Below are 23,348 nucleotides of genomic sequence, written 5' to 3' on the forward strand. Positions count from 1 at the left end.
AAGTAGGGAATCAGTTCCTCCAGAGTACAGAAAAGATGTGATTAAAGTCACAGCTTTAGCTTTAAAAAGCAGAAAGGACAATTCTCTCTCTGAATTTTGAAGGAAGCCAGAGACGATGGGTGTACAAGATAAAGTAGCTTAGCTCAGATGGCCCTACTCTAAATAAGTCAGGACGTTAAAGACTTTGCTGAGAGTGAGGTACAAAAAAAAGCAGGATCTAGGGCCTGAAGCAAAAAGTGAACAGAAAAGGAAGAGTGTTGGTGGAAGTGTGCTGGTGAATCAATAAGAGATGAAGAGATCCAATGCTCTATCCTCAGGCACTGTTAAGAGCACGTTATCACAATCTGACTCCTTTCTGTAGCCCTTGAAATAACAGGCTGCATCTATCAGTCATGCTAACTGGAACTGGCTACCAGACCTGGGACCTGAAACTAACTGGAGTCACTGATCTCTTCCTCTCCTGAACTCTCCCTGCACTTCCTTTCCACCGCAAACGCACTTGCTGCAGTCCATCCCCTATAGTAGCTATTTGTCTTTTCCTTGTTAGACTGTAAATAGTTGAGGGCAAAGGCTGTGTCTTATTCACTGTTGCACTGTACCTTAGCATAGTGCTTTGTACATAATAGAGGATGTTTGTACCAGGCACACACCTAATATAGCATTTATCACATCATACTGTGTTTGTTTGCTTGTCTGTCTCCCTTTTTAGACCATGAGCTCAAGGTCAGGGATTGAGTTGATCTATGTCTCTCTTGTGTTTGGAACTTAGCAGCTGTGCAGATGTTTATTCAATCAAATTTTGTTAGAAGGAATGCATGGATGAGAGAATGAATAAAAGAGAGTAAAATATGGGGATTTGTGAAGAAATCTAAAAAGATGACGTACTGCACAGGCACTAAATTTTGTCAATTACACAATCATCAGTCTCATCCTGACATCAGTAAGTGTGTAAAATTGGTGGAAAATGATGCTGGGTGTGGGGGGAGGACCTGTTTTCAAACACACTGTGAATATTTGGAATACACATTCTGGATCTTCTTATGTAAATTTCCAGCCACTCCCTTTCAAGGGTACAGGGCCTGGGTGAAAGGGCTAAGGGTCCTGCTTTGTCCACCCTTATTAGGTACCTGTTCATATGGGATACAAGGTTACATCAAACATGGTTACTGTTCCCTTGAGGATTACAATTTAATGTTGTCATTGGAGTGAAAAATAAAAAGAATGATGAAGCAGCATAGAAAGAGCAGTGGATCAAAACAATGAAAATCCACTGCTTCCCCCCCCCTTTTTCTACAGGAAAAATAGCTACTCGAAGGGCATCTTTAAAATTTCATTGGTTTGTTAGGAACTTTTTTTCTTTTCTTTTAAACCACTGGCTAGCAGTCTGTGAGCCCAGTAGAAAATAACAAAAGCTGACCCTTACATAGGGCATACTATGTGCGCAAGCGTTATTCTATGTGATTTACATATATTAACTCATTTCTCTTAACAATCCTATGAGATGGACACCACTGTGATCTCCATTTTGGATGTGCTGAAACTGAGGGACAGAGGTAATGCAACGTGCTCAAGGTCATAGAGCTAGAAGTGGGGGAGCTGAGATTCAAACCCACGCAGTCTGGCTTCATACATCAGAGGAAAGCACTCAGTTTAGGTGTCGGGTTTACCTGTGTGAAATATGAAGAAAATCACTTATCTTTTCTGATTATGAAAAATCTCAGAATTTATACAGGGCCTGTTATACGCCAGGGACGCTAATACACGGTTTGCTGGCATTATTTCATTTCTTTCTCACAATAAACCCGTGAGATACTATTTTTATCCCCATTTTAAAGACACAAATTTAAGGCACGGAGATGAAAAATGATTCGCCCAAAGATTGAAATCCAGGCAGACTGTCTCCACTACGAGCTTCTCAGTCTTTCCTGGCAGTAAAACGAGAGAACGGGGGACCTCAAAGGGATGCCACGAGAGTACAATGAAATAATGGATATGAAAAGGCCTCGGTGAACAAGTGCAAGGGATAAGGCCTACCCACTTGAATCACTGTTGAAAACTGGTTACCCGGGGCCCCTGGCCAACGGTTTCTAGTCCCAACCCAGCCCCTTCTCCGCCCAACCCACAGCGATATCTTTGAATCTCTTTCTCTATCTCCTCGGATCCTGCCCCCAAACACTTGGCTGAGCGGCGGACCGGAGAATAGAAGGTACGCGCGCGAGCAGGAGGCGGAGCCTGTCGCCCCGATCCGTACCGGGGGTGGCTTCTGCACATGCGTTGTGGCTCTACGGCTTCAGCTGCCTCCTCGCTGCAGCCAATCAGGGCCCGCGGCGCGCTCGAGACGTATTAACGCTATGTGAGTCGTTGCGTGCGAGGGGGGCGACGTAAGGGCGCTCCGCGAGCCCGTCTCTTCTCGAATGAAAGGAAACAACCTCCGGCGACAGAACCCCGCTCCCAGGCGCTGCCGGAGATCCAAGATCGAGTTCTTTCTCTTTCCCCTCATTGGCGCTTCTCCCCTGCCGTTCGCCTCTGGGCCCCGCCGGTGAGTCCCCACGGTACCCTGGGGCCCCCCATTCTCTGCCCGGCGGGAGAAGACAAGGAGGATGGCGGTGGCCAGGCCGCCGCCCCTGCCCGTTGTTAAGGGGGACTCTTGGTGGTCTCGCTTTATTGTCAGGGACCCCAGAAGCGCCACTCATTGAAGGCGCTTGGCAGAGAGGCTGCTGAGAAAAGTGCTTCGGAGGAGCCAAGGGAGAGGTTAGGCTTAAGCCTAGACTTCGGGGGAGGGGGCGCAACATTTAAGGAGGACAAAATACCGGGAATTTTTAGTCTTTGCCATCGCTTAGGACATATTTGGGAAGGAGGGAGACTCCCAGTTTGGGAAGAGTGAGAGGAAGAATTGTTAGGATGGCAAGAAGGGTAGCCTTACGGAATGAGGAAAAACTCCGGGGTGGGGGGAATTAGGGGTGAAACTGAGATAGGAAACGAAGACTATTAGAGGGCGAACTCCTGGCGGGAGGAGGGTTAAAGAAAGTGGTAGGGTGATATTTTCCTGGATCCAGGAGGAGTGGAAAAGGACAATTAGGGGACCCTGACTTTACGACCGAAAGGAACCTGCTAAAGTGCTTTATTGGAAGATAGTTTTGCGAGTTTATCTAGCGCTTGATTAGAGGGAGATCTTGGAGTCTAGTGTGTATTGAGGAATAAATAACGGAGAGGCTCCGGTACGTTATGTGTACCATCCTTTATTATATGGACGAGCAGCACGGCATTCTTTTGAAATTTCTTCGTTTCGATATCTGCGTGGAAGTTGAAAAATCCTTTAATTTTGAAAAACCTTTTCTTTTTATCGGCTTACTACGTAATATCAGGTCTTATTCATACAGTTCAAATTCTTTCTCTACCCTTGGGTTTGAAACAACTGGAAAATTCCTTTAGTTTCCTTTTGAATAACCGCAAAAAGCAGTGCGAAGCATGTAATAATATCGTGCAACCAAATTCAGGTGCCCTTCCGGTTCATCTCTTATTCGTTTATTTCTCTCCAGTGTAACTTTCCTGACAGAAATACTGCTTCTTGGATCATGTTTATATATTTTGATCTGTATATTTCAACTTCCTTGCGTGTGGAATTGTTTGATCTTCCGGAACTGCAGTTTTTGTTTTGTTTTGTTTTTCTGTGAAAATGGTCTTTCAGATATCAGACACTGAATGAGCTCTCGAGTTGGTTCTTGAATGCTCTCCTTGATGTTTCAGGTTATTTCCACCTTGGTGCTTTAAAGCATCTTGGAAAATCTGAAATGCACTGATTGCTTCAGCCTAACTAATCGGGTTTTTATATTTTTTCGGACATTTAAATTATGTTTCTCACGCTGTTATCTTTGCCTCTTTATTTCAGCTTTATAACATTACCATAATGCTATGTTTCTTTTAAGGAAAAGGTTTCATTGTTGGGTGAAAGCATCAAAGTTTGATCTCTGCATGCCCTGAAAAACCTTTTAGACTAAAATTAAAATGCCACATACTGTATGGATCATTATGAACCCCTTAATATTGGTCCTTGGAATGCCCTTATTCTCCTCAAGTAGAGACCACAAATGTGACAGCATTAGATAAAAATCTGCATTTTTATGATAAAGACATTTTTACTAGGAGTCATTGTTTCCATGATGTTCTCCACTTCATGTTTTACAAGGAGGCTGTAAAAAAAAATTAGCAAGATATGCACAGATGCATTATTTGAATTTTAGTGGAAAAATCCATTTACTCATTGCACGTTGGGGAAAGTTTTTAATTGGTTTGGTGCACTTTTATGTGCGTTTCTGTTCACTTTACAAATTATATTTAAACTGATTACAGAAAAAATACACGAGTATTTCTGAATGCCAAATAAAGTGTACCTTTTTTTCTCTTTTAGATTTTGGGGTCTTTGATACCTAGAAAAGTAAGTTCTCAAAATTAGGATGAGAAATTTACCTGTTTATAAATGGAAAGAGGCAGGATTCCATATGGGTAGAATTTTGGGGACACCATTTTCAGAATTAATTTTAAGAATAAAAAGTGATGCTCTAATCTAGGAATTTACTTTGTCTTAAGCTGTTTTTATAGCTTATGCTAAGGTTGTACAGAAATTACACATTAAGATGTCTGTATAGATTGGATTCATAATGTGCCATCCTTTCAGCTGGCCAAGGATGACCAGGAGAAATGCTGAATACATTACATTTTTTTCAGAGTGCTTACTGTTCATTGCACAGTAGTAAAGAAAGCTAATTTAGAACTGAAGTAGCAAATTCTGGTGCTATTTATGAATTTTGATGTTTTGCATATTTAATTCTAAAGATGTTGGCAGCTACATTCTTGATAAAGCAACTGAACACATATTTGCCTGAGCAAATGCAAACACACTTCCCCTTTTGTTTCTTTTGTTTCTCTGTTATGTTCTTTTTTTTTTCTTTAATCCTAAAAGTATTTGCTGCCTGTTTTCAATCAGTTTCACGGTTTATAGCCAGTGCTATGAGTACAATACTGTTGTAAAGTATCCGATGCCATTTGGAAGAGTGAAGTATTTAAAATTGCAAATAGCGTTAAGAGTTTGTTAAACCCATCAATGCAGAGACTGTCAGGGCCTTTGAAGTTTCATTAAAGAGAAAAACATAGATATAAATGGATGAGAAGATCTGTTTCTTTGTGACTTTGTTTCAGTTTTAAGTATTTGCATTTTATATTGTAAAGCACTGAATGGTTTGCATCTACCACCTTGATGGCTTCCAACTGCTCCTGTTCCTGTTGGTGAGCAAGTGCTTCTCAGAAAGAAACAGTGTAGTGTTAGTGAGTCCATTTTTTCAACATATTTTGAGAATGTTCAAATGTATGGAGGAATGGAAAGAATTTAGTAAATTTTAAGACAAAACTTTGAGATTTTAGTGACTGTAATGTGTGTTGTGGTAACCTGGGTCCTGAACTGCTTAGTTATGTTGATTTGGGAAACCTACACAATTCACATAACTGATTTTACATTTGTTTATAGTCTTCTGAAGAATCCATGTTGAGATTGATGATCTAAATCTGAAACCTTCCGTGTTAGAGCTTTTCTTCCCTTTTTTTGTTTGACTATACTACCTATAGTTATAATTTGACTAAATTTAAGGCTCATTCAGAAAAATTTCCCTTTCTTTATACAGTATTACTAATTAAAGTATGAAAGTTACTACATTTAGAACACGACTGTCAGTTTGTAACTTTAATAAGCAGACTTTTGGAGTAAATCTCAGAGTCAGATAATACAGTTGTTTTTATAAATGATTGGTTCCTAAAGTCTGCATTTTTGAATAGACTGGTGTAAAGCTTAATGTTTTCCTTACTTGCAAAAGGAATACAATAGCAAAAACTAATAAAGATGTATACGTGATTTTTTTAAACTTGAAAATAATTCAGTTTTTAAAAATAAGTGTTCCAAAGTCATGGTTATGTAAATTCATTTCTCATTTGTTGGATTATCAATATGTGAACTTCAAGGAGTTGTGCAGTTATAGAATTCTGTTCACCCTGGATATTGTGTAGTTCTCTTATTAGTTTTTACTCTGCTCTTAGATGTATAATTCTTTGTCTCCTTGAAGGGGCACCTAGCTAGCTATACATGAAAAATGTTTTTCATTAATTATGTCAGCAGATGACTATTTTAATATCATACACTGTTCGTGTTTTATTTATCCATGCAGAAATAGTTCTAATTATTTCACATGTCCCTTAATTTGAGAGCAGTTTGATTTTTCTCAGTACTTCATTAACTTATCTTTATGCATATGCTGTACATTTTTTTAAATTACAGAGGTTTGAATATTAATTTGTCTATACTAAATAGCTATTTTTAAAGGCATATATTAACACCTAGGTCAAATATTAAGCAATTTATATTACTGTGTAAACTGATTTTTAAAACAAAATTAACCATTTTGTTGCCCTTCTTATTCTCTGTAGCATTTCTTGAGACATAAAGTGGCATTCTAAAGGCAATTTAAAAATCATGTCAAGCTCAGTTGAACAGAAAAAAGGGCCTACAAGACAGCGCAAATGTGGCTTTTGTAAGTCAAATAGAGACAAGGAATGTGGACAGTTACTTATATCTGAAAACCAGAAGGTGGCAGCACACCATAAGTGCATGGTAAGTATGCCCGCAGCAAGCAAGAGACCTGAAACCATGAGAATCTTAATAATGAATATTCCTGATTACTAAACAAAACAAAACAAAGCAACAAAACCAGTTAAACTTTTAAGAAATGGTTTCTCCCTAATGCTATGCCATTTTTACTTGAATATTTCCTTTTAAATTTAACATCTTATTCACTGTTTCACTGTAATTTCTTTATATATGAACCTTAATTTTTTTTAAATGTAATTTATAGCTCTTTTCATCTGCTTTGGTATCATCACACTCTGATAACGAAAGTCTTGGTGGATTTTCTATTGAAGATGTCCAAAAGGAAATTAAAAGAGGCACGAAGCTGGTAAGTTGGTATTTCTGCCTCTTGAGAATAAAACTTACTTTAAGCTCATTAAGGAGGAAATTACTTATTTTAGAGTGTATCGTGTTATTAACTGAGTGTAATTTTTTTAAATTGCAGTCTTATTTTTTTCCCCAAATCAGCAAATTGCAAGGCTAGGTTTAACTTATTTGTCAATCAACGAAAAAGGAGTGAATCAATATGTATATTATCCATTCTTTCTCTTTTCAAAAAGAATTAAAATCTTCTTGGAGGCCATGTTGACTTACAAAACAAGCAGATTGCTTAATTTGAATGTTTCATGTGTTAAAGTCTTCATTCACGTATATTTTGATAATTAAAATTCTGAAATGTTTTCATTTTCCATTAATAAAGTAATTGTGATCATTACAAATGAAGATGACAGAACCCTTTCAACAGGAAAATGTTAGTAGTTGCTGCACAACGTATTTTACCATGGTTCAGCTATACAACACAGCATTTCTGACTTTGGATAACTTTTGGTGAATCTTACAGTTTTTCTGAAGCTGTGCTAAGTGTAATGTTCCTGCAGTTGTCTTCACTACCAAGTAACCAGTTTGGCAAGATACTGTATTGCTCTGTTGGAGAGGTAGTGTCGTCTCTGTTGCTATTTAATACATTATGGTTTACATTGAGACAGTGTCTTCTCATTTGGTTATTTTTCTCCTCTGAGCTCTTTATTGAAATTACATCTGTAAATGTACCTTCAGTAGCTGCACTATCAAGTGTTTCATTATTTTAAAGACGGGTTTGGCAGAACATGTATCTATGTTCTTAGGCACTAAGTAGTCTCATATTTCATAAAGAATCTAATGGGAAAGGGGGGCTATCATTTTGATGTCAGGAATAATCTATTTTGAAAAGTAGTCAGTTTTCTAGTATTAGTTTAAAAAAAAGAAAAACAATATGAAGAAGTTCAAAGATAACATTTGAGATTTGTTTTAAGGATGAATAGTCTCAAACCCTAGAATCAGTATTGGCACAAATGGGAATTCAGAGGTCAGAGAGTTTTTGTTGTAGTGAGACCTTAACTGTGAAAATGTTTATATTCCCCACCCTCAAAACTATAGATAACAATAGAATGCTGCATTTTTTTTAAAATGCGTTTTTTTTTATTTGGTGGTTTTAGATTTCTTCATGTTACTGTGGCTTGCTGAGTTTTGAGAACCAGAGCAGTTATGTTTTTATTTCCTAGTCCTTAAAAGCAACTTTGGGTACAAAGAAAGAATACTATTTACTTGAAGCTAGTTGTATTGTAACCCTTATCACCCCATTATTTATTCCTTGGCATTATGAATATTCCTGGAAAATGCATCTACATCCTGACTTGTTAACATTTTTGTTATTTGACATGGCTGCTCTAGTCAGAACAGGAGCAGTTTTGGTCCCTGATGTTACTGTGTTATTAACAAATGCAGTGCCTAGTTTTATATGAAGCAGCAGCATACATCTGTCAGTATTGCTAAATTCAATGGAGCTTTAATTTATTTGTACCTGTTTGTGCAGAAAGCATCAGAACTTGGTACAGATTTCACTATTATAAATGGTTTTGATTAATTTTTAATGATATGGTGTAGGGAGTTAATTTTTTTTGCCCAAGTGTAGTGAGTTATAAATAACTAAGCTTGTTCCTTGATCTAGGGAGTAGAACAGTATTGGAGGTTAAGACCACAAGCTTTAGTAACTAACTAGCTGGGTGACCCTGGGCAAGTTGATTTACTTCTCTACACCATGTTTTCTTCACCTGCCAAAAGGAGATAACGGTAGTACTTGCCTTCCAGGGATATTGTGAGAATCAAAAAAGAGACTATACAGGATTTAGCGTGGTACCTGGTACATGGTTAAGACTTGATAAATGGTAGCCCCTGTTGTAGTTATTGTTCGTAAGTAATAATAAGATCCTGCTAATATTGTTGTAGGCTAATGAAAAGGTTGCTGGGCTGGGAATTCATGAGGCCTGTTTTTTTAATAACTGCCACTGACACATTATATAACTTAGGGCAAGTCACCAACGGTAAACGGATAATGCTGTATCACTGCTTACTAAACAGTGATATTGCATAACTAAAGAGTGCTATAAGAGATATAAAGAGTTACCTTAGGAAAGGTGCGGGTTTTTTCTTTTTTCTTTTCTTTTTTGGCTGTGCCGCATGACTTGTGGGATCTTAGTTCCCCGACCAGGGATTGAACCTGCACCCTTGGCAGTGAAAGCATGGAGTTTTAGCCAGCGGACCGCCAGGGAATTCCCTTAGGACAGGTGTTTTGTAGCCATTTTGAGACTGTGGGCATCCAGCATTGAGGAATAGTGGCAGCAGGAGAGAACTTTTGAGCCAGGTATATAATTTTGCTCCCTTTCCTTCTCTTAAAATGTCAGAATTTAAATAATTTACATAGGGGCTAGGACTGGAGTAGCATCTGTATGTTTAATTTTGAAATAATTTTGAAGTCTCCTTTTAACCTTTAGTTTTGTCCCTTCCATTACATCATTTTTACGTGAAGTACTATCAAGTAACCAAAATTCCAGATTTTGGTTTTCTTATTTACTTTTCCCTGTGCAGATTTGTCTAAGCAATAAAAGGGCCATAAATCAAATAGAAAGGGAGAAAAAAAGTGGAGAGTTTCATGTAAGTAGGTAAGCTACGTGTAAACTAGATAATCAGTTTCCCTAATTGACTTTTTAAGGCATTTTATCCTGTGAGTCTGCCCTGGCTCCTGTTCATCTAGATTTTAGGTGAAAAGTGGGTCATGAGTTCCCGTTGAAAATAATGAAAAACAGGAGTGCTGGTCCATGGGTGCTTTTAAGACAGGTTCCAGTCTGTATCTCGTGCTGGCTCCAGAGGTTCTCACTTGCCCCAAAGAAAAGGAGAAAGAGAAGAGTCTGGGGTTTGAGGTGAAAGTATATAGGCGGCCAGATGGGTCAGAGTCTTGAGAGGATGGGAAGTCATAGTAGAGCCGGAGGTATGGGTGGCAAGTGTGTTCTTGCTGCCACAGGCCATTTTCCAAGATTTTCATGTCAGCCACAAGGATCGGGGAGGAAAGCCATTCTGCATGAACATATTCATCTCTTTTACATCACCTTTAAGCACCAAGATGGACCAGGAGACATTTGCCAGCCTACTAAGGTTTTTATAATTTGAGACTCTGTTTTTGCAATTAAGACAGATTTTTTTTTTCCAGAATGGTTTCTAGTTCCTCTTGAATTCATATGTGGAGACACCACATCTGTACCATCTACGCTTATTCTCCAGCCATCTAGCCAAGAAATGCAAATTTCCAAGTAAGATTATGAGTTATCGTTGCTGTTTTCATTTTGTTTAAGGAGACACTTGAGTATATTTGAAGAACATACTCTTGCTGGATGAAACTAGGTGGTGAGATCATTAAGAGTATCTACATCGGGGGAATTCCCTGGTAGTCCAGTGGTTAGGACTTGGCACTTTCACTTCTGGGGCCGGGGTTCGATCCCTGGTCAGGGAACTAAGATCCCACCAAAAAAAAAAAAAAGGAAAAGAAAAGAAAAAGAGTATCCACATCAGATAGTTACTGTTAAAATTGGTACCTATGTCACATATATCACAGACTCTAGGAATAGAAGGAGTTGAGAGGCCATTTAGTTCACTTTCCTTCCCCTTAGGCAAGATTACCTAAAAGCCATGTAACATAGATTTTTTGGTCTATCTTATTTTAAATATATCAAGAAATTGTGATTCTACCCAAGCAACCTGGAACAGGACCAGTATTATATAACACTCTTCACAGTTGCGAAATTCATCCTTCAGTATAACTCAAGTATCTCACTTAAGTTAGAGTCATTTATTCTAGGTCTGCCTCTTTCCATTAAAGGAAATAGTTGGTTTTTTTCTATATTAAAAATGAAAAGTCCTTCATAAACTTGATGACTACCCTCAGGTCATTCCTAAACTTTCCCTTTTTCAAACTAAATTTTACCCACATGTCTTAAGAAATCCTTTGAACATTTTTCCTGCTTTTTTCAGTAGCAGAAATAGCTAACATTTATTGAACACTTAATATGTGCTAGGAACTGGGCTAAGTACTTTGAATACATGAACCTTTTTAATCCTTACAGTCATATTGTGAGATAGGAAGGCATCCATTCTCACTTTACAGATTAGGAAACTGAGGCTCAGAGAAGTAACCTGACTATGGTCATATAGCTAGTAAGTGGCAGAGCTGGAATTTGAATCCAGGGCCAGTTAACTCCAAAGCCAGAACTCTTAATTTCTAGGTTATACTAGACTGCCTTTTAAGCTACCTAACCAAAAATCACATTTTAAAAAATGTAATGATTAGAGCTTAGAAGTTTTCTAATAAAGATGGAAATATACTGAATTTAGGGCATAATCAGACTCCTATTAATATATTCTGTTAATAGCATTGTTTTGGGGACAAAAATCCTACATACATACTATGTAAGAATATTCCAAGTCTGTATTACGCTCAAGATACTTTTTGTAGCCTCTGAAAATAAAAAGACATATTTTACATAGTGTTTAGTTTATTTACTCAGTACCAGTAGAGTGCTTGGCACCCCAGAGAAACAGGGTGTCTCATTTTGAGAGTTCATGATCTAGATATTGGGCATGCCATGAATCTGCATATATGACAATTTATAGATACACCTTTTTATTCTGTGCGGGAGGGGTCTTGCCAATTTAGGTGGTTAAGACTACTTCCTAGAGATGGTAAGTTTAAAAAAAGAAAAGGATGAGTCCATGAAATAGGTTAACTATAACAGAATGGGTCATTGCGACTGGCAGTAATGGATTAGAATTGAGAAAGGTGGGATGATTACAGGGTCTTCAAACATTAGACAGGAATTTCAACTTAGATAGGAGGGGCAAAGCAGGATTTTTCAGGACACATGTAATACACAGTAGTCATTGTAGAGAATGAAGTATAATAATGGCAACATATTTGTCTGCTGTACATAGATGTCCTGCAGGCAGGCATCTTAAACTCAACCAGTATTCATCATCTCCCTACCCTGAAACCAGATTCTCTTTCTGAATCATTTACCTTCAGTTCTTCCTTCTTCCACATCAGTCACATCGATTCTACTTCTGGGATGTCTCAGCCCTCTTGTCTTTCTTACTGCGACCCTGTAACCAGTCTTCCTCTTCCCATCCTTCCAACATACTGCTGGTATTTACTTGATCTCTACTTTTATAACCTAGTATCACTCACTTCCTGACTCCAAACCTTTACTGATTCCTTAATGCCTACAAAATAATACCTGCCCTTCAGAAGTCGTACCTTAACCCACGTTTTCCATTCCTAATGTCATCCCCTCTCCTCTCGGTTTCCCAAGTGTCCTCTGCTTGTCCCCACATCTGTCCATGTACAGATGTTATTCATCTCCTAGCTGCCTCTCAGAACTTCTCTCTGTTTTTGAGTCCAACTCAACCTTCACCTCTGTCATAGAGTTTAACACTATGCATTGTACTTGTTACACGTGCACAAGCCATTCTCCTCCACTGTGTTGTGAACTCTGGGAGAGCAGAGACTGTATTTTCTTTGCCCAGCATAGGATTAAGCAGGGGAAATGCATGGAAAACACTTAGCACGGTGCTTGACGTCTCATTTGTGCTCAGTTATACTCTAGTAAGTGGGCACTCATTAACTGTTGGCTGAATTTGAAGGAGGGAAGGGCTTCAATTGGATAATAGTGTGAAGCTTAAATAATGGGCTAGGTGTAAATTGACCACGGAAGTAATAGTATAAGCATAAAATTCCTGTGTTTTGGTTAATTGGTGTTTTAGTGTTGTTTGCAGCTCTAGCAGTTTGAAGAGGAAGGAGAGAAACCTAGAGGGAAAAATCAGGTTGGTTATTTGTTCAGGATGGTGGAGAGCTGTGTATGCCTCAAACAAGGGTGTTTTCATGTTTCTTCAACCTTCACTCTACCAGTAGGGTGTTAAATTTTTGGTGTTTTCCTCAGGCATTGTATTCGTCAAGGCCTCCATCTAGAGTCTAGAAATCATCTGTGTGTCCATTTATCAGACACTTAATTGGGTGCCTACTTCGTACCAAGCACAATGCTAGACACTTTGTATGCAATCATGAATAAATGTACTTTGGCCTTAGAAGTATGTAAAGAGGGCTTCCCTGGTGGCGCAGTGGTTGAGAGTCCGCCTGCCGATACAGGGGACACGGATTCGTGCCCCGGTCCGGGAAGATCCCACATGCCGCAGAGCGGCTAGGCCCGTGAGCCATGGCCGCTGAGCCTGCGCGTCCGGAGCCTGTGCTCCGCAACGGGAGAGGCCACAACAGTGAGAGGCTCGCGTACCGAAAAAAAAAAAAAAAAAAAAAAAAAGTATGTAAAGAATGCCACAGGGGAGCTGGGAGAGAGGACCATAATTAATGTTACCTGAGAAGTCAAAAGACTTCATAGAAAGTGACATTTGAAGTGTGATCCACTGGGAAAATGATGCTGTAGAACTCAAAGGGGGAAGAGTTTCAAGGAGGAGGAAGTACTTTTGACAAGTATTAAATGAATATTAAATGCCAGTGCTATTTAAAGTGGAGTGTGTGTGGCTTATTTGGCATTCATTAAGGGTGAAATGGAGCACCCAAAGTGTATAGAACGCAACCACTGCTTACTACATACAAAGAAGCAGAAGATGCCAGGTAATTAATGGTGCAGTGGTACTTAACCAACTATTAAATCAGAAAGGGGTGTGGGTGGGTTGCAGATAGGTATTTTCTGAAAAAGATTCCCAAGTGATTTTTGATGAACACTCTCCATTATGGACCATTGCCTTAGGACAGGGGTCGGGACACTTCGTGTAAAGGATCAGATAATAAATATTTAAGGCTTTGCTAGCCACATTGTTTCAGTTGCGGTCACAGACAATACACAAAGAAGTGAACATGTCTGTGTGCCAGTAAAACTTTTTTTATGAAAACAGGTGATGGGCCGAATTGGGCTTGCAGGATCCTTGCCTTACAGTATTTTGGGGGAAAAACAGGTAAATCTTTTCCTCAAGATTTGTCCACTGGCCTCATTGTCATCTGTGTAACTAAGTGTACATTCGTCATGAATGTATTCGTATAAATGTGAATTTTTTTGAAAGCTCATTATGGCATGCAGATTAATTTAAATGTGCACAGATATTTTACCTGTCATTTATATAAAATGAACTTTGTTTTACTTTGGAGGTGATTAAGGAGAATGAATGTGAGGCCAAAGAGAAACTTCAGATCTAATGATGGAGAAAATCAGGTCTTTGACTATTACTGAATAAATTAATTTTTTAAAAATTCACAAATTTTTTTCCTTTGCCTTCATTGAATATTGATACTTCTTTGTAATTGAGAATACTGTAAATTTATGTCATTATATAATCACTTCTCACTTATTTGTGCTAATGGAAGAGAACCCAAACCAGTAGTATAAAATAATCTATGTCTGGTTTTGGGGGGATGTCTTGGTACTTATTTGAGCATGGATTGTAGTTGGTGTTCTTCACAGATTAAGTATAGTAAGCAGCCTGGCACTTTAGAGTACCCTCAGCCTGAAAGACCTACATCTTAGAAGAGCTTAAACATAAAGATCTGAGCTCAGAAAAACTCTGAATCTTTCAGATGAATAAAACAAACTTCAAAAGCTCCGATAAGATAACTTTATATTCCTCATAATGATGATTCATAAAGTTGGATGGAGTTGGAGTATGTGATATTGAGAGCTAGGTCAGGAGACTAGGTTAAGTAAGAGCTTGATAGACTTACTTGCCCTCTGATTTCCAAAAGACTTCTGAAATTATTTATTCAGTAACTGCTTAGAATTGTCTATTACTGTAGTAAAAAACAAGTGCTTTTCAGTAGCCCTGTTTTTTAGAAGCACTTGGAATTTAAGATCCTAATCTATCAAGTCACTTTTCAGTGACTTTGACAGCTTTCAGATTTCATTTTTGCTTTCTAACTTTCTACTTAGACCTATTTTATTATATAACCCTTATTAAGAATATTTTATTAAGTTTGTGTTTTTTTGAGACCTTCTTCAAAATGCTGTATATATATATATATATATTTTTAATTGTAGCTGTAGGATAAACCAGAAACAGTTATGAGTTCATGTTCCACCTTTCTGGGCAGTGGTCATTTTTTTTTTTAGGAGTTTTTAACAAATCAAGTGGACAGTATCTGCTAAGCAGTTAATTCAGACGTTTCTCTGTTTTCTGACTGTGTTGGATATGTGAGGTATTACTCTATATAAAGTAATGAACCTGGAGTTAGGAGCATTTTTTAGGCAGCTCTGAAAACTTGCCCCAACCGCACTGTCCTCCATTCTAGTTTGAACTGGAGGTAGTGTTTTCTGTTATTAAAAATAACACAGAATAACAAACACCAGTGTAAGGTGAACTACTCTCACTTTATTTTTGTCTCGTTTCTCCTGTGAAAATATCCTAGGTACCCTATTCCCAACTCCCAAGTGCTTTTTTTAAAAAGATTTTTTGAGGTGGACCATTTTTAAAATCTTTATTGAATTTGCTACAATATTGCTTCTGTTTTATGTTTTTGGCCCGGAGGCATGTGGGATCTTAGCTCCCCGACCGGGGATGGAATCCACACCCCCTGCATTGGAAGGTGAAGTCTTAACCACTGGACCACCAGGGAAGTCCCTCTGATTTTTCTTTGTTTTGCTTTTGTTTTTTTCCTACAGACTTTTTTTTTTGAAACCTCTTTCATTCTCTGTACATTTGTAGCAGTTTTCTTGCAGCAGGTATCTTGAGAGTAGTAAGTACTTGGCTGTGAGAATTGATGTACTATACACTGGTGATCAGTTACTGACATGCATAGTAGATGTACAGCAGTTAAGCTGAGCAAGCTAAGACTTAGAGCTTTTCCCCAAGAGCCTTCTCTTTCTGCCTGTCCTAGAAATTGGCAATCTCATTTGTTTTGCCTTGTCTCTGTCTGTGGTCTTAGTTGAGTTTTCCCTGAGCTTCCCCCATAGCAACTAAGAAAGCAGTATTTTTCCTTTTATTACTTAAGACTTCTTCCTTTTGCAAAGTGAATTTCAGTCCTGGCCTATTTCAGTTGACTGAGGAGCAGGTATGTCCCAGCCTCTGTCTTCTGCGGGACTTTAGCTAAGTCATAGTCCTTTCAGTTCCGTTTGCCTCCTCTCAGGCGTGACTTAGTTCCTCTTTCGTCTGTGGATCAGCTCCTTGAGACTCTGCTTGTGTGGCACAACTTAATCTTAACATAGTAAAGCTTTGCAGACAGTAGAACCCTAGTTACCAGGGGCAGGAGGGGTGGGGGAAATGGGAGATGTTTGTTAAAAGGTACAAAGTTGCAGTTATGTAGGATAAATAAGTCTAGAGATCTCCTGTACAGCATGATGACCGTAGTTAATAATACCCTATGGTATCCTGGAAATTTGTTGAGAGTGGATTTCTGGTGCTTGTACCACATGCACTAAAAAAAATGGTAATTATATGGAGAGATGGATATGTTAATTAGCTCAACTCTAGTAATCATTTCACTATGTATATGTATATTAAAACATGGTGTACATCCTAAATATATATAATTTTTATTAACATTTTTAAAAAAGATAGTATGATATGCAGACATCTATAAGAGTCTCTTTTTCTAATCTCCCCATTTTGGAAGAAGTAATTGATTATTGAAATTTATTAGGTCTACTAGGTAGCAAACTGAACAGAGGAATAAAAGTAAAAGAAAAATCATTAACAGCAAAGAAATTTTCACCTCACTTCTCTAAAGAACTTGAAATCAGGGTATAGGCAGGATAAGCTGAGAATTGACATTTATACCTATATTGAAGACAGGAAGTTGGCCTTCAACAGAATATTTGATATGTGGGACGGACCTTTTTTCAGGGAGGAGGAAGTCCGCCATTGTCTTTGAGAAATGTGTTCGTGTCAGATTAACTTTGATTTGCCCACATGGAGAGCAACCTGGCTACAGTGCAAGCATGACACTCGTTCTGCTGAGGGCTCAGTAGGGCCTATGACAGATTGGAGGGCAAATGTTTTGTGTAAAGAGGAATACAGGATAACATCACTCAGGTCCAACCAACTGGTGCCTTGCTGTGTCGGGGGGGCCCGTTTTCCTATTATTCTACATTTTTTTCGATAGAAGTCCTCTTTGTTTTATTTTCCATAATACTTATTTTTTTTAAAGAAAAGTATGCTAGCCACCTATCTAGTTTCTCACCTTCTTTAATTTTCTTTTTATCTCTTTTTGATTCTCTCTGCTCATTCTCTGTCCCTTCAATTGGATTGTTCTCCTCAATTTCACCTTTCCAAATCAGACTTTTAAAATATTTTTAGATGTATTTTAACATACTTATGTCAAGTCTGCAGTTATTAGAAACGTGAATGAGAAAAAAATATTCCATATGATATTAAAATCTTCAATAACAGAGTAACCTGAGTTGCTTTAGTTAACTGGTTATACTTGGGGCAGATTTGAATTTATAACCAGCCAAAACACATTTTGATATATTTTGGGCACTTGGTTTCCTTCTCATTCTCGATAATTGAGTACTACATGGTTAAGTCACAGTGTTTGTCTTCCAAAAAACTCGTTCTAGAAGCACTTGATGGATAAAATCTATACATTTATAAAGATGATTTGTCATACAAGGAAGTAAAATGGTAAGAGCCAAAATGAATACTCTATCTTAAGTCCCATAGGTGTTCAAGTAAAAAGAATTATTTCAGGTGTTGCAATATAGTAGTGATATCTTGAACATAGTAGTGTTCCCATTCTGTATTCATAGGTATACAAGCAGATATACATTTTATATTTAGTTTTATTATGGACACTTTTTTGGTATTTTCTTAGTACTTTGCCAGAATTTCATATACAAGCAGAAATACCTGCTTATGTATGAATGCTGCATAAAATAGATCCTGTGAATTCTAATTAAGAAAAATTCCTACTCCTAGCCTTGAGAAGAATCTTCCACTCTCTGAAAACAGTTTTATTGGGATATCTTCCTCTTTTCTTCCTTGAGATAAACTGACAAAATAAAAGTGAGAATAAGCTTTTTCTCACTTAAAAAAATTTTATTTGTTCTGAGTTGCTGTAGTTAACTGGTTATACTTTGGGCAGATTTGAATTTATAACCAGCCAAAACGCATTTTGATATATTTTGGGCATTTGGTTTCCTCCTTATTCTCAGTAAACTGAGAGATGGGTATTGAAATCATTTGCTAGAGTATTTCCAATGGTTTTTAAATAATTTTTTGTAATTTCCCCTTTGTAGAAAAATCAGAAAATATAGGAAATGATGAAGAAGAAAACCAATCACACACAGATAGTCACTCAGCATTTTGCTATGTTTACTTCCACCTATTTTCAAAGAATATATGTTGTAAACATAATTAGCATACCTAACTTTGTATCCTGCTTTATTTTTTCACTTAATGTTATACATAAACCTTTTCCCATGCCATTAAAATGTTTTTGAAAAGAGTAAAGAACATTCCTACATATGGTTGTACTGTAATTTATTTAAACATTTTTCAGTGGTTGTTTTCCACAGGTGGTTTTACATTTTGGGCTATTCCAACTCTGCAGTGAACATGATTGCATATACACCATTTAAGTATGATTTATTTTGTAGACTAGATTAATTCAAGGAAAATTACTGGATCAGAGAGTATAAACTTTTAATAAGTTCTAAGATAAATAAGGCAAGTTGCTGTCCAGAGAGTAGACCAATTTCCAGCAGTATCTGAGGGTGCCCATCTCACTGTGTTTGCCAGTGCTGAGCCTCTACAGGATTTTTAACAGTACCTCTCCTTTTATTTTTGCTTGCTCGTTGAACTCAATAATTTTTTTCAGAATGTACCTAAGCAAACACATTTTCGATGTAATTTCGAAATGAGCTACTTGCAGTACAGTTCTTTTTTTTTTTTTTTTTTTTTTTTTTTTTTTGCGGTATGCGGGCCTCTCACTGTTGTGGCCTCTCCCGTTGCGGAGCACAGGCTCCGGACGCGCAGGCCCAGCGGCCATGGCTCACGGGCCCAGCCGCTCCGCGGCATATGGGATCCTCCCAGACCGGGGCACGAACCCGTATCCCCTGCATCGGCAGGCGGACTCTCAACCACTGCGCCACCAGGGAGGCCCTGCAGTACAGTTCTTAATGAAGTAGTGGTAATGTTAAATTTATTAAGTTAAAAACCAAGTGACAGTATGTACAAAATTACATAGAAAAATACTTTCACGTAAGCATAGCAACACTGTAATGGTGTCTACACTTGGTGAGTATGAGCGATCTTTTAATTTTCTTTGTGCTCTTTGGTGTTTTCCACAATTTCTATAAGTCTGATTTTTTTGATTAGAAGTATAATTTACTAAAATAATAGAACCTTATAAATAAGTTGTAGTACAAATGCTCCACCTCCTCAAGAATTTATAAGCCACCCAAAAGTATTTAACAACTTTCCCTGCTTGATAATTTGGCACAGTGTTTCTTTTTACAGTATTGCTTTGAAGTTTATTTATTTAAGGAAGTGGCGTATTTCTTTCGCATTAATAATGGGCACTGGCCATCATGTTTTCTGGGAAGTACCTGTATTGAGAATGTTTGTTTCTGACTTACATAGGAGTCTTTTTTAAACGATAGCTTGAATGAAAGGTTGAGTGTTTGACTTGCTTAGAGAAATGTAAGGCATTTTATTAGAATTTACATTAGCCTCTTGGTACACTAAAATTGCTTAGGGGCCAAGTAATCCAAAAATTAGGATGTTCTTTATGTTAAAATTAATCAAGAGGAATGAGAACGTTCCAAATGAGGCATCTAGCAACCAAGAAACAAATGAACAGATTTTAAGATTTACCTTACTGTGAATTTATTTTTGCATGGCATTTATAGCTTAGGAGACAGCCTGATTAAAAGTTCACTCAGTACAGTATACTATGATATGTTAATCAAAACCACTAACAGTCATTGTTATGTACTTAAAGAATTTTTTTCTAAATTTAGACATGAGCTAGTTAAACAGTATGAATTATCCAATAAAGTCAGAAGGTAAGGTATATTAAAATATGTTGAATCTGTTTTATCTATTTCCTTGAATTCATAATGTGAGAGGTAAGTAACAGATTAAATTAAAATAGATGAGCATGTTTTCACAATCTATTTGACATCACAAAATATTTTTAGGGCTCGAGGTATTTGAAAATCTACCTAATTCTTTTATCTTCTCTCCTTCCCTCACTTGAAATTGATTTTACCAGGTTCCCAAATAGTATGTGAGTTTTTTTCTAAAAAATCTCATTGATAAGTGGAAATGTGAAAGAAATTTTTTTCTGGAATGAGCCATTTTCTCCAGTTACTCATTTCCAGGAAGATCTGGATTGTGAAAAGGTCTACAGCTTACATTCCTGATTTGCAACATTTCAGATTTTCTCTTAACCACAATGAACCAATAGATATTAATAATATTCCACTAATTTTGTCATAGTTTAACATGGGAAAAATAACTCCCAGTAGAATTTGATTTGAATTATTTCTATGTGAGAAAACAAGAAAAGTAGCATTATTAGTTACAGAAATTTTCAATAACCAATTTGTTTTCCTTGACAGCGATTTGATATGCCTCTAACCTGATTTCATAGCCATAGCAAAATCACACACTAATAATATTATTTTATTGTTTTCCTGTAGATGTGTTCTTTGTGCCATTGTCCTGGAGCTACAATTGGTTGTGATGTGAAAACATGTCACAGGACATACCACTACCACTGTGCATTGCATGATAAAGCTCAGATACGAGAGAAACCTTCACAAGGAATTTACATGTAATTATTTAACTTCTCTTTTAGTCTTTTTTAAACAGTCATACTTTCTTTAGGCCTTTGTAAAAATTGTTTCCCATTTCAAAGCATTTCATCACCATCGTAAAGGGTGTTTTTGGTAGGGAATTTAATGCTTAGAGAAATGGCATAGAAAGTTTAATGATAAGGTTTTTGGAATCCAGCTTCTGAATGGGGTGAAGTGTACTGCTCATTCTTAATTTGAAAAATGAATTTGGTTTGTTTACTTGGTAATTTTTAATTTCTTCATTTTTTGTAGGGTTTATTGCCGAAAACACAAGAAAACTGCACATAACTCTGAAGGTACGTTATTCAGCCACTTTTCAATTTCAAGAGGAAATTTGAGTAAAATATGAGTGAATTATACTATATTGACTTTTACCACAAGACATATCTTAATATTGAATACACTTTGAAGAATTAAAAGCATTCGGGTGCTTTCTTCAGTAGCACGTATACTAATATTGGAACGACACAGAGAAGATTAGCATGGCCCCTGCGCAAGGATGACATGCAAATTCGTGAAGCGTTCCATATTTTTCACAACATTGTAAATCATCTATACTTCAATTAAAAATAAAAGAATGCTTAACCCAGTTCCTGCAGAGATTCAAAGCCTTTTGAAAGCAGTTTTATTATATCTGTAAATTAATTCCCTTTTTATTCCTATTATTAAGATTTATAACTAAGATATTTAAGGAGAGAGAACACGTTCTGTTCGCTTTTAAGTTTAAGCACTATAAAAATTATTCAAATTATGAATGAACCATAATGAGGGGGGAAAAAAGAGAGAGAAGCATTCAGATAAACTAATGTACATAGTGAAAAAGATCTGAATTTTTAAGAAAACTTTTACCCCAAAATTCTTATGAAGAGTATGTTGAGAATGTATTTATCTTTAGGGGGAAATGATGCTAGTGGTTACGGATTTCTGTGTTTAGGTAAGTATGTTAGTAGATTGTAAAGGTAATAATTAGAAACCTTGCTACTGTCAGATAAAGAAAACGTGAACTGGGGATACTAGTGCATTTTGTGATAAACAGGCTTTCTGTTAAATTTTTATTCACATTGTAGTACTTTTTTTCCTTAATACAGACATGTTCATAAGAGGTAATCAATTTTAAAATACAAAGTTTTAAAATTGTTTTATAGTTTATTTCCACTTAAATTTATACAAAACCAGGATAGTCATGTTTATGTATAGTTAGCCAAGCTGTAGTTGGTCTTTAAAAGGTATGGGAAAGTTCTCAAATTGAATTCTGACTTGTTTCAAACCTTTTCAAACAGATGGCTTTGATACTTTTACTAGTATCAAAATATAAAAAGGCTTAGATTTAATCTGAGATTGTTCTATCCTTCCATTTAGATTAGAGATCTTTAAAGTTTTTGTTAGCTTCTGAGAACATGTTGCTTAGAATTAAGAATGGTTTGAGCCTGTTGTTTTAGGAAGTTGTTGCTTTTATAAAGACTTACCTAGTTATCAGCGTTGCCATATTAAAATTTGTGGCCCTTTTTGATCTCTTAGATCTTGGTTTTATAATACAAAATAGTATTGTTTCCCCTTCACGACCAGTTAAGTCTAAATACTTCAGAAGTGCTGGTTAAAAATTCAGTGTTTAGCAAAAACTTGTCATTAAGGTAAACATATTGGACAAATAATAAGAACAGAATGTTTTTGAGGTGATAAAGTACAACTGATAAACTTTATAGTGTTTTCCTTCAGTTTTTTCCTCACTTAATTCTGTAATTGAATTGAAAAACCTTTCGTGAAAGGTTAAGAGTAAGCTTTCCCACCTTTCATTGTTTCAGGTTTTAACAGCGGATTTATTTGATTCTCTTCACAATTGTAGTGAGCATATATGGTAAGGAAAGGATTGAGACTTAATAATCTGACGAATACAAGTGTGTCAGCATACTGGGGCAGGATATTTGAGGGTGGCAACAATGATTAATATAGTCATCTTCCCTTTTATTCCCTCAGTTTCTGAAGCTGATAGTACCATCTAGTGGTAGAGATAAGTCAGTGCAGACTACATAAAACAATTTTGACCACTTTTTGCTTTGAGAACCTTTTTAATGAGGAAGATCTAAATTCATACTTTTCAGGAGGGCTTTCCTTTTTTTAAGATTTTTTTCATGTGGACCATTTTTAAAGTCTTTATCGAATTTTTTACAACATTGCTTCTGTTTTCTGTTTTGGTTTTTTGGCCCCGAGGCATGTGGGATCTTAGCTCCCCGACTGGGGATCAAACCCGCCTCCCCTGCATTGGAAGGTGAAATCTTAACCACTGGACTGCCAGGGAAGTCCCAAGAGGACTTTTCTTTCAATATAACTGGCAGGAATACTACAATTCAAATTTGTGATACGACTGATTTGAATTTTGGGTTCAGTGTATAGTTTGGTAGCACATTTGGGTTCCCTGTATTATTGACATATGTAGTATGTTTATACTCATCTTGTAGAACTTGAAAGCATAATATTACAGTTTAAAAGTATGACAGAGTTTCTGTTTATTGAAT

The 23,348-nt window shown here is 37.0% G+C and overlaps 1 protein-coding gene across 3 annotated transcripts in view; it reads left to right on the forward strand.

The window, feature by feature from the left end:
• The first annotated feature begins 2,365 nt into the window (after positions 1–2,365).
• Positions 2,366–23,348, forward strand: part of PHF6 (PHD finger protein 6) — a 52,830-nt gene continuing 31,847 nt past the window's right edge. For 2 of the 3 annotated variants that reach the window (XM_082609597.1, XM_082609598.1), the window contains exons 1-5: positions 2,366–2,539; positions 6,472–6,655; positions 6,897–6,998; positions 20,680–20,813; positions 21,088–21,131. In XM_082609597.1, the coding sequence (XP_082465723.1) occupies positions 6,518–6,655; positions 6,897–6,998; positions 20,680–20,813; positions 21,088–21,131 (418 nt within the window). In that variant the 5' untranslated portion in view covers positions 2,366–2,539; positions 6,472–6,517. The remainder of the gene's footprint in view (positions 2,540–6,471; positions 6,656–6,896; positions 6,999–20,679; positions 20,814–21,087; positions 21,132–23,348) is intronic. The other variant, XM_082609599.1, reaches the window with a different exon arrangement.

This window comes from Mesoplodon mirus (genome assembly GCF_964341445.2).
Source record: "Mesoplodon mirus genome assembly, chromosome: X".
Lineage (NCBI taxonomy): Eukaryota > Metazoa > Chordata > Mammalia > Artiodactyla > Ziphiidae > Mesoplodon > Mesoplodon mirus.